Source organism: Epinephelus fuscoguttatus, linkage group LG7, assembly GCF_011397635.1.
Source record: "Epinephelus fuscoguttatus linkage group LG7, E.fuscoguttatus.final_Chr_v1".
NCBI classification, from domain to species: Eukaryota; Metazoa; Chordata; class Actinopteri; order Perciformes; family Serranidae; genus Epinephelus; species Epinephelus fuscoguttatus.
The window spans coordinates 8,073,696-8,085,935 of NC_064758.1; the positions used below are offsets into that span (position 1 = coordinate 8,073,696).

Consider the following 12,240-nt stretch of genomic DNA (forward strand, 5'->3'; position numbering starts at 1 on the left):
CCAAAGGGATTTTTTTCCTGTGGTAAATATTGTTTTTTTTTTTTTTTCAGCAAAATCAGTGGGTGCAGTGTGTGCAAACACTAGTGTCTTGCAGTAAGATTGACAGTTTGAGACATCATCTAAGTGTGTTGTGTCTCCGATGTGTAATAACCACATGAGAGGCTTCCTCTTGATACATCAAAAGCCTTTGTTTATTACAGAGGAGGAACGACTCCCCGATCCAAAGTAAATACATTTTTGCTGTGAAGATAAAGGACCCGGTAGGTAGGGCAGAGCCCATTGCTTATTAATATCACAACTCTGTTCTCTGATCTCCCTTTGAAAACATAAATGAAAAGAGCAAGATAGAAAATTAGATATGAATGAAATAGGAAAAGAAAAACCCAGTGAGAACTTTTCAGTTTCTGGCTTTGTTTGGTTCACAGAAAAACAAACAGTGGGACAGGAGGGTATTACCTCACCAGGGTGCATTGTTAACAGAGTGCCCCGGTTCAACTTTGAAGACACTCCCACCTCTGGTCATCTCACCAGATAATGATCCACTCAAGCTCTCCTCCCCTGCCTTTCATGAGGCCTTATAAAACTTATTCACAATCTCTCACCTCACAAATTCCTCTAACTTTGTACTGGAGAGTTCACCTCCACCGCCACCTCAGACCACCTCAGACAGGAAACAAGGTCTAACTTCATTTGGCCATCCATCAACCTGTCAATTAAACGTAATAAGATTTTAATTGGATTTTATGCTCTGGCTTCCCTCCCAAACCTTATTATTCGTACTTATCATGAGAGATCAGCTGAAAAAACAACAGCTTGCAGCAGCATGGTTGAACAGTCCTATTCATTTTCTGTTGTTTAGCAAACAGCTCTGCTTGTCAGGACCCTCTGGTAGTCTGTGCTCAGTCAAGATGCAGAATAATGAGCTGGGGTAGTGTTCCACCAACCATTTTACAGACTGCTTTCTATAGTCTCAGTGCTAAAAGTTGTAGTTATTAGTTGACAGAAAAAGCAGTAGCTGTAGCAGTGAGAGAGCATTTTGTTTCTTCTTTTTTCTTTTTTTTTTTTTTACCAAGCAGCACCAACATTATTATTCCTCTTCTGCTTGGCTATGGTAACAGTTGAATGATAGATTGTTTTCCGATCCAACATTCAGCCCAACGTCCTTCCTCTGCTGAGTCAGGCTATAATTAAGCTGATATGGTTTAGTCTGAACCTGACATTTCTGATTTTTCAGCCTGTTCTCATTGCTAGGACATCAAGCAACACCGCTTTGACAAAGCCCTCGGCATGTAAAACATACCAAAGCACCCTTTAGTGTCTTTATGAAACGCGCCACTTCACATTTAGTAGGGATGCACAATATTGGATTTTTTTGCTGATGTATAACTTATTTGGCTGATAGGCAATATCGTTATATCCACTTTTTCCCCACCTAAGTCTAGTGATCATATCTCTTCTGTAGTCAAATTAGCATCATATAATGCATCATACTCCTATCGTGATGGCCCACCAGCAGATGGAGACATGAAATACAATGTTTTTCAATGTATGTAATATTCATTTATTATGCAAAATAAGAAAAAAGCATATTGGCTGATTCTGATAGTTCATTTTAAAGCCAATATTGGCTGAAACCGATGACATACCGATATCAGCCTGTTGGTCGATTCAAATACTTCATTTTCTGATACCAATGACATGCCGATATTTTCATGCATCCCTATCAGAATCCATTGTTTTTCCCATATATCAATGGTTTTTCTACATCATACTTTAATCCGGCTTGGTCGCCCAGATGAGGGTGTCTGATGATTAAAGACTGATATTATCATGCATCCCTAAAATTCAGCACAAATCGCACAACGAAAAATTGATGGATTTTGGTGGGCAAAAGTCAAGGTCACTGTGACCTCACAGAACATGTTTTTGGCCATAACATAAGAATTGTTACGCTGACAAAATTTCACACAAAATGTCTATTAGGATAAAATGATGACATTTCATATCCAGCAGGTCAAAGGTCACATTCACTGTGACATCATAATGCTCTGCAAACACTTTTCTGTCGATTACTCAGTCAACGCCATAACTCAGGAACAGAAGGGGAGACATTTGGTCGGGTGCTAAATTGGTGACACTAATTTTGGATGTCCATCTTGAAGCTGTGCTGATTGTCTAAATCTTCTGTGCTGCCAGAGGCAAAATGTGTGTGAAGCATCCATGTAGAATTTGTCGCTTCTTTGCAGCAACATCCACATTTGAAGCATTGTGTACTGCCATGGCTACAAACGAGTCTAGACAGACATAGATGTAAACTGTTAACCTGACTGCTTCACGTAGGCATGAAACCATGAGGCGGTAATTCTAGAAATTCTGGTTTAAGCTCGCTTTTGAACATTGCTGTGTGCGCATTGAACTGTAAGTGTGTATGAGTCTGTACAGAAGCAGCAGTGACCAAACAATACAGTTTACCTCCAGCAGGAGGCAGTACCAGTGAGCAGTTCTCTGACAGGTGGATTATGTGGAGGGGAGTGCACTTCCCTCCCTCTAGACCGCCTGCAGGACTCCACTGACGGGGCATGTGTATGTACTGATGTGCTGCCTCAGCGCTGGACTATAAGAGGCTTTGAGAGACGGGTTTAGGAGCTAGCATGGATTCCACTCTCTGACTCTCCATCTTTCTCCATCTGTTATCGTGTCTCTTTCACTCTGTCTCTAATTGTTTCATTTACATGTGACCAGACCTGTTGATTATCAGACGCTGAAATGGAGGTAGGAGGCTAAATAGAGCATATTCATTATTTAATTTTACTGTTATATATTAAGAGCTTTGAGTTCATGATGAAGTTGAATTTTTGTGGGTGATCATACGATATTAATAGTCATAATTATCGACTGATTGTTGCTGTTAATGTGTTTGCTGTAAAGTTAAAGCAGAGAACATTTATTTTTTAGAGACAAAAGCATTTTTCATTGCTGAGGTAGAATAAAGAGCTGCTTTGGAAGTAAGCTGGTGCAACCTGAAAGCAATCTGTACACCCATAAAACTTGTGTCATTAGTTCAAACCATGAACTGGGATTGTAATATTATTATACAATGTTTATTTACAGTGTTGGTATGTGTCATAGCAATATAACAAGTCTAAAATGCAATTGAATTATTGCTTTCTTGTCTGAAAATGAAATACTGCTGTATAGTAGTAGGTAACCAGTTACATCGCATGCTTTATTTTAGTGTGAGGAGTGTACATCGGTTAACATGTTGACCTGCACTTCATTTCATGAGGAAATTACTCAGCGATGGAAGTACTTTTTCCCCTTTTTCTACCTCTGTAATTTATTGACATTGTTATCGGTTCATTATTCAAAGTCGTGAACTTAAATGGAATGTTAAGGTCAAGTTTATGTGAGGCAAACATTTACACAGACTGTTAAGATTAGTGGAGGAAAGTTAACCAGCTTCTGTGTCAGCTTCTACTTACTGTGGGCAGGTGGTGGCAACACAATCATCGTTTTAAGGTGGACAAAGTGTAAATGACATGAGACACTGTGACACCCTGTTTTGTGTCAATATTTAACCTGGGCAATATGGCATATAAATAATATCTCAATATTTTATGCTGCAATATTTTTCTCTAAAACAACATAACTCATTTCTCCCCTTGATGCATTTGATCATACCAAGTGGCTGTCTTGAGGGTTTAAAAATGAAGCCAATGTGAAAGTGCCAAAAACTGCAGTTCACTGAGTGGTCACTTGGGGATAGCTCTAAAAGCAAGTCAATCCCCAAAGACACCCATGTTAAAATGCCCAAATTTACAGCAGGAATAAACCATAGATTGTATATTAAGATGGAGGATGTGTCTCAGCTTACATCCACTGTACAAAAATGAACCCAAAATGTCTTGGAAATGGCTGCTGCCATCCAGAGTCTGTGCAGTACCGATCTGGGCCCATCCAACCAATCGCAAACAGCACCTCAATGGTGCTGTTTGCGATTGGTTGGTTGCAAGCACACCGATTAACACACATAGCTGTCAATTGTGATGCCAACTCCCCTTTTATATGGCATCAAATAACTAATTAAACCAAACTTAAAAGAAAAACAAACAACTGAACATACAGCAGCATGATAAGAAATCTTTAAAATGAGAGAAACCATCTTTAAGAAAAATGTATTTAGTTTAGCACATGCAGGGGTGGGGTTTATGACCATGCTTTAGCTACCCACTAGGGGGCAATTGAAATGTTCTGGCCTCACTTTTGGGGAGCTGTCAGCTGTACAGAGGAATCATTTTTATAAAACTCATCTGTTTAAATGTTATTTAGGCTTACAATTATGCATAATTAAGGGCATAGCCACTTTGAGACAAGTTGCTGCAATGGCAACAGTACTGGTCAGGTAACATAACCTTGGTGTAGATTCACAGAGTTTAGGTGTAGCCGTAGATGTCACTATTTGAGTGTGTTTTCGGTTCATGAAAGTTATTTGTAATGCTTTAGTCACATAAAAAATTCTAATTCCGTTGTCCTAATAGATGCTCTAAGAGGTGGGGCATTTAGTTTTTTTGGTAAGTACTTCTTTTTTTTTTTTAATAGCAAAAATTAGCATTAGCATTAGTGTTATCACAGTGTTATGGATCTGGTAGCAGTTTAGCTTTCAGCCATGCTTTTATCACTTCAATTCAAAGTTCTGGATTATATTCTACTTGGATAGTGTTCATGCTTTAATAGGCCTATTCCATAATTAGTCAAATATTCATTCATCAAGTGGTTTTAATTATTACATATACTATTCCATGGGTGTGTTTTTGGAGTAGAATTGTGAATAATATCTCTCAAGCTGCACTAATGAGTCAAATGAAATTTGTTATACAACAGCTACATCTGCACACTCTTTTATATGTTGGTGTTTATGAAAGCTGTGATCTGTATTTCTGCTTGCTGGAGCAGAAAGTGCATCTTATGGTTCATTACCGTTGTGTGTTTCTTTAGGCTTTATAGGTTGTGTGTGTGTAAGCCTGTGTGTCTGTGTTTACCTTCACAAGTTTCTTTGTGTAGGTAATTAGAAAACATTCAGTCTCTGTGGGAGACTGAGTCCATTCTCTCAGCTGCTCTAAAACATTGTGCACAGAAGGCACCAGGACTGATTTCATACTCATGTGTGCAGTGTTGGGAGGGTTGCTACTAAAATGTATTACACTCCAGATAACTGAACATAGCCTAAAATGTGATTTGTAAAGTATTTCATTAGAATAGTCAAACTGTCCTAAATACTTTGGATTACTTGTGGAATACTTCTTAACTGCACTTAAAATTGTCTTGCCTTGCTCATTTGTCTGGGTCTTATTCTTACATGCCAAAAAACAGGCCCCCAGTAAAGCCACCCAGCCTTGCAGTCAGTCTTTCCCAGTGGCCACCAGCGGTATTGTAGCAAAAAAAACATCCCCCACAGCCCAAAAAGAATTTTCCCCATAGGTCACCATTATAAAATAGACATCTATAAAACAGGACACCTCGAACTGCAAACAAGGCCAGTTCTGACTCTTTCTATTACAAATTTTTGTTCCATGTAGGTCTTATATTTGTAAAATGTACGCATGTCCTATTCTTGTGAATACAGTATCTCATGAGTGCCTTCAGGCAATTATTTCAACTTTGGCGCAAACGTCCACTTTGACTCAGCAATGAATTGATTAGATTTTGGTGGTCAAAGATCAAAGGCCAAGGCCACTTCCTGTTTTTGTGAACACGATCTCAAGAACACCTTTAGGGGAATTTCGTCATATTTGGTACAAACATCCACTCGGACTCAACAATGAACTTACTAGAATATTGTGGTCAAAGGTCACTCTGACCTTACAAAACATGTTTTTGGCCAAAAGTAATTCGGACAAATTTCACACAAATATCCAGTAAGACAAAATTATGAGGTGATGACATTTTCTTTTAAAGGGGTCAACGGTCAACTTCACTGTGACATCATAAAGTTCTGCAAAACACTTTTCTGACCATTATTCAATGTCATATCTCAGGAACAGAAGGGGAGACATTTGGTCAGATACTATAGTGACACTAATGTGTCTACCTTGATTGTGTAGATATGTGCTGCCGGGGGGATGATGTGAGTGAAGCATCCATCTGGCATACGCAGGCGGTTATTCTAGTTACTTGATGTATGTTCTCAGCTGTGTTACTGAGTCATCGATTCAGATTCATATGCATCATCCATTCAGGCAACCATCAAAAGCTTTGGTATGTTATAAAAGACCATCGATTGGTTGGCTTTTAATTTATTAAATCTCTCTCTCTCTTTGCTTTCCATAGGATGTCATTACTCAACATCAGTATGAAGCAGTCATTACAACCTGTACAAATAGGTAAAGAAGAGCACCTGAGGAGCCTAAATAAATATTCAGTGCTGTGGACACATGGAGCACGCGATACAAGCCAAGAATAGATCATTTCAGAGACGAGCCTGACAGAGCCACCCCTAGCCTCAGCTCATTCACATTTTCTTTTTCTACACTGTGGTTGTAAACAAATCACTCTGCCTCCCCGGTTCAAAGACTTCCCAAGTCTCCCCTCCCATCTGTGCCACAGGAACCCCACAGTGCCCCTCAGAGGGGAAATGCCCATCTTGCTTAATGCCGACGCCTCCTTCAGCTCCAAGCAGGAGCTCCTGGACCTTCAGGATTGCCCTCTCAGCGGGGGCCCCTGCGTGGACACCCCCAGCCCCCCAGATTCTCAGACAGACAGCCCCATAGGCTCAGGTCCCAGAAGCCTTGACAGCCCCGGAGCTGATGGCCCTGTTCGGCCCCCCATTTTTACTGGGGCTTCCACACTCCCGGGGCAGCTGTACGGGGTGGAAACAAGACCTCATGCAGAGACTCCACTGGGGTTGAAGCTGATCTCCACTGACTCAGATCAGCTATGCGGCTGGGGGGCTTTGACACCCAAAGCTATCCAAGTTTTTAACACCCCTCGTTGGGTGCTGTTCTTCCTTTGTGTAGCCTCTTTTCTCCAGGGGATGATAATCAACGGCTTCATTAACACAGTAGTCACCTCCATTGAGAGGCGGTTTGACCTGCGCAGCTATCAGGCCGGCCTCATTGCCAGCTCCTACGACATCGCCGCCTGCGTCTGCCTGGCTTTCGTCAGCTACTTTGGAGGGACGGGACACAGACCTCGCTGGCTAGGATGGGGCGTGCTGATCATGGCGCTCGGTTCTCTAGTGTTTGCCTTGCCTCACTTTACCACACCCCCCTACCAGGTCAGTCTGCCCGAGAGAACAGGAATGTGCTCTGCCAACCGTACCAGCCCGTGCCAGGACAAGGAGGGTGGAGGATTGTCAAGCTATCGTTTTGTGTTCATGCTGGGCCAGTTTCTACATGGTGTGGGTGCTACACCTCTCTACACCTTAGGGGTCACATACCTGGATGAGAACGTCAAGTCCAACTATGCGCCTGTTTATATTGGTGAGTAATTCACTTAGTACAGCATGTTGCTGTTGAGTTAATTTGTTTGATGTGGTAGTCATTCACTGACAGCAGAGATGATTTTAGTGATGTTATTATATTACTAAAATAGTAATCACCTCTCCAGAATTGGCCACATTTTTCTTTGCATGTTGTGTGCTCATTAATTAGTGTGTTTCTGTCTCAAAATGTGACATGGATTTGATAGACAATTTGTTTTAGTCCAAAATAGTGGTTTAAAAAACTTGATTTTGAAATTGCAAAACATTTAACTTAATGTATAACAAATTTCAATAACAAATGTGACTACATATGTAGGACAATATAAGTGTGTGAGTGGTGCTTGGTAAAAATCCTATTTAAGACTATACCAGAACCAGAACAATAGGTTTGGAGTTTGTAGTAATAAAACCAGTAATTGCAATTGGATATTTTCACATTATATTTACACTGACAGTCACATTAGCTCTGTAAAACAAATTGCCTCATTGACCAGTGGCTGTTGAGTTTGGCTATATTTCCTCACTTGTTACTGTTCTCAGCACACTGCTCAGACACTAAGAATTGGTTTAGGTCATACAGTGAGAATTGTTAAGACCTCAAGAGAAAAGCTGTGTGCTTGTGTGTTTTGTGTGTTTGTTCAGACTCAGCTCATACTGACAGCTAGGCTATGTAGTGATAGTTCAGGTCTGTTGAAGTGGGGTCATACGTGTTACTTGTCCATAGTCAATTTATTACATACAGGAGATGTCAGTTGGCGGGCCTGACTTTGGAGAAGCAGGCAGGAGTGCTGCCATGGAAGCTTAGCGATGTAGCAAAACATATTTTAGCCATGTAAAAAAAACGTCCACCCTAAAATAGTGAATAACAGTATATGCTATATTGAGAATATTCTCACCACTTTACCTTGTGGCAGACAGCCCTTACTGACAGAAAAGCCATTAATGGATTCAGTTCCTCAACTACACTCTTTTCAAAGCCACCAGACTCCATTGAGAAAAACAGTCATTTTAGCACACCGAACATGGGAGCTGCTGGTCTACCTCAGCCAGAGTTCAGCAATATTAAATTACTGTTTTTCTCAATGGAGTCTGGCTTTGAAGAGAGCAATATAACGGCTTCCGTTCCCCGCTGGAAATCGCTGTCTAACAGTAAGATTAAGCCATGAAAATATTCTAAATATAGGGCAAACTTAATAAACTGAAATTGTTTGTTTTTTTTCGGTGGGACTTTTTTGAGGTGGCTAAAATTCATTTTGCGACTGCCCCCCGTCCACAGCAGTACATTGCTTAGCTCCCATGTCGTACTCCTACCTGTTTCTCCAAACTTGGGGCGTGCTGACTGTTATCTGCTGTATGTAATACACTGACAATGGATAAGTACCCTATACAGCTCCACCTCAGAAGATCTGAACTATCCCTTCAATTATTTTGAATGACTGCACAGAATAATGTGAATACAATATGCAAATAGCAGGGCTTGGATAAATGCCCCTTGTATGTCTTTGTAATATTTCAGTCCGTATTTGCAACAGAAATGCAGTTGTGTGTGTTATTTGCATGAATGTGAATGGAGATCTTTGTTTGCTGATGTTGACCTGTGGTCAAATTGTTACAGTCCTGGTTGTATCACACTCTTTTCCTCTTTACTTGTTTTTATTGTTTATAACTTTAATCAAAGTGCTTTATGTTGTGAATTAGTTGAATACAAGGGACATTTTCCCTCTAGGATCAAAAAAAGTACTTGTGTGTCTCTCTAATGACATCTTAATATGACTCCAGTTAGCAGAAGACAATTACAGTACACTGTTGTAACCTCTGTTACTGAAACACTGGAAACAGATGAAAGAGCTTATTGTGTAGAAATAACCAAGCATGCCTTCTGTGCATCGTACACAAACATACAGTCAGCAGAGCTGCTAAATCTCTCTTTTGCTGTCACGTCCAATTTCTCATCAGTAATATTCATTACTCTGTTGCCATAAACAGATCAAGTGCTGATCAAAACCCATCTTCAATATTCAGAATCCACTGTGGACACAGTCTCAAAAAGCACGCAAACATACACACAATTCCTCACATCAAGCTCCTGTTTTCTCATGAAACATTAACTGTGTGGACACAGAGCCCAGTGAAGAACAATGGGGCCCTTTTAACCTGTAGGAAACAGGAAGTAGACAGTCACTGTATTGACACACCCATGGCCTGGCTCTGTTTCTGTGCTCTCTCTCCCCACAGGGATTTTCTACACAGCAGCCATTGTGGGTCCGGCAGCAGGCTACCTGCTGGGAGGATACTTTCTCAACATTTACACCGAGATCCACCTGATGTGAGTCTGCTTTGGATGGCAGAATGGATGAGAACAGACTAGGACACAGTAGAATGAACAAACTAGAGTATATTTGAATAGTACAGACTGGAGTATGATAGACTAGAACATACTAGAATAAAAAATACTGAGTATGATAGAAAAAAAGGACAAACTAAAATATAAAAAAAGTATAATGAAATACAACAGGCTGCAGTTAAAGAAAACAGGAGTATAATACAACCCTGATTCCAAAAAGTTGGGATGCTGTGTAAGACGTAAATAAAAACAGAATGCAATGATTTGTAAATCCTTTTTTGATGATTTGATATATTCAGTGAAATACAGTACAAAGACAAGATATTTAGTGTTCAAACTGATAAACTTTATTGTTCTTTGTAAATATATGCTCATTCTGAATTTGATGCCTGCAACACATTCCAAAAAAGTTGGGACAGGGTCATGTGCCGCATCACCTTTTCTTTTAACAACACTCAGTTTGTGTTCAAGAACTAAGGTTACTAATTGTTGAAGTTTTGGACTGAAATTTCTTCCCATTCTTGCTTAATGTACAACTTAAGTTACTCAACAGGTTTTCATTGCTGTATTATGCAGTTCATAACACGCCAAACATTTTTTATGGGAATCAGCTCTGGACTGCAGGCAGGCCAGTCTAGCACCTGCACTACTACAAAGCCACATGTGTCTCATGTATTGCTGGAACAAGCAGGGATGTCCTCGCAGAGATTTCTCAGGATTCTCTGATTCTTTTGTTGATATGGACTGTAGATGGTGAAATCCCTAAATTCCTTCCAATTGTGCTTTGAGAAACGCGGTGTTAAAACTGTTTGACTATTTGCCCACAGTTTTTCACAAAGTCACCATTTTTGCTTGTTAACAAATGAGCGTTTCAAGGATGCTCCCTTAATGCCCAATCATGGTCCTGTCACCTGTTACCAATCAACCTGTTTAACTGTGGAATGTTCCAAACAGGTGTTTTTTAAGTATTCCACAACTTTACTAGTGTTTTGTTGCCCCTGTCTCAACTTTTTTGGAATATGTTGCAGGCATCAAATTCAGAACAAGTGTTTATTCACAAATTATTATCACTTTGATCATTGAATATCTTGTCTTTGTTCTGTATTTAATTGAATTTAGGTTAAAAAAAAGATTTGCAAATCATTGCATTATGTTTTTTTTTTTCTTTTTCGTTTTACACAGCATCCTTACTATTTTAGAACTGGGACTGCAAACTAGAAAACACTAGAGTATAGAATAGAACAAACAAGTATAATAGAAAAGACTGTACTTTAACAGACTAGAAGTATTTAGAGTAGAATAGAATAGAATATACATTTCCCACCATAGAGACAAAACATGGTTAAGCCCCGCCCACACCAGAGAGGAAACCAAATTATTGCTCTTCATTGACCTTATTTTGCATAAAGGTACCACATGTCACCTCCATCTGCTAGCAAATAACAAAAACTGCCTAAAAGCTGCTGTGCAGTGGGATGCACTACCAACAGGGGGAAGAACCAAGAACAAACTTTTTATTAGCTGCCAAACCAAAAAACTGAGCCTTAGAGAAGACAGACAGTCAATATGACGTTGGGCGTCAGCAGGAAAAATAGGAAAACTGTGGGATCCTGACACCAATAAGAAAGTTACAGTTGCTAATTTGGCCTGACAAACTGTAGAGGCTGAAGCTAATTAAGCTATGCAAAGTCTGGTTTTGATCTTTGTTAGGATAGATGATGATCTCACCTGCTGATTCGATCAGCTGTGTTTCACTTCTGGCCATTTAGTGGGATCATTTCCACAAGATTAGGAGGGACACTGAGAAAGACTGACAATATTGCATTTGTGACTATACCTTTTGATAAAATGATGTATTGAAATGCTTAAATCTAATGTTTTATCAAGCTAGAAGAATTCTGTCAATCTTTCAGACCCTGGTTGCTTATTTTGGTGCTTTTTTCTTGTCTGGTGGTGGGCATGGTTTACAGAATATGACGCATTACGCTTTTAGGATGTAATGGACAAGCATTTAGAGGTCAGTATCAATAAATGCCTAGTGATTCATATGCTGCGCGTGTGTTTGTGTGTTGTCACAGGACAGAGATGACTCCAGAGAACCCTCTGTGGGTTGGGGCTTGGTGGATCGGCTTCCTAGCAGGAGGAGCAGCAGCTCTGCTGGTAGCATTCCCCATCCTGGGCTACCCACGACAGCTTCCAGGTACCACTCCTGTCCACTTCACACACACACACACACACACACACACACACACACACACACACACACATACACACAGGCCAGTCTTGCTCCCCTACAGCTTTCATGTTGTAAGACAAAAAGCATAAACAATATGTATTTTAAATAGAGGTAGAAATTGGAATGGTGATAGCAAATGTCACTCACAGTCTCAGTTACACTCCCTCTGTCTCTTCCTGC

At 40.2% G+C, this 12,240-nt stretch overlaps 1 protein-coding gene across 2 annotated transcripts in view; it reads left to right on the forward strand.

The window, feature by feature from the left end:
* The window catches only part of slco4a1 (solute carrier organic anion transporter family, member 4A1), a 52,459-nt gene that overhangs the window by 18,476 nt on the left and 21,743 nt on the right, over window positions 1–12,240 (forward strand). Inside the window, exons 1-4 of one of the 2 annotated variants that reach the window (XM_049580333.1) lie at window positions 2,570–2,772; window positions 6,328–7,478; window positions 9,716–9,806; window positions 11,903–12,024. In XM_049580333.1, the coding sequence (XP_049436290.1) occupies window positions 6,632–7,478; window positions 9,716–9,806; window positions 11,903–12,024 (1,060 nt within the window). In that variant the 5' untranslated portion in view covers window positions 2,570–2,772; window positions 6,328–6,631. Of the gene's footprint in view, window positions 1–2,569; window positions 2,773–6,327; window positions 7,479–9,715; window positions 9,807–11,902; window positions 12,025–12,240 lie in introns of those variants that run through there. The other variant, XM_049580334.1, reaches the window with a different exon arrangement.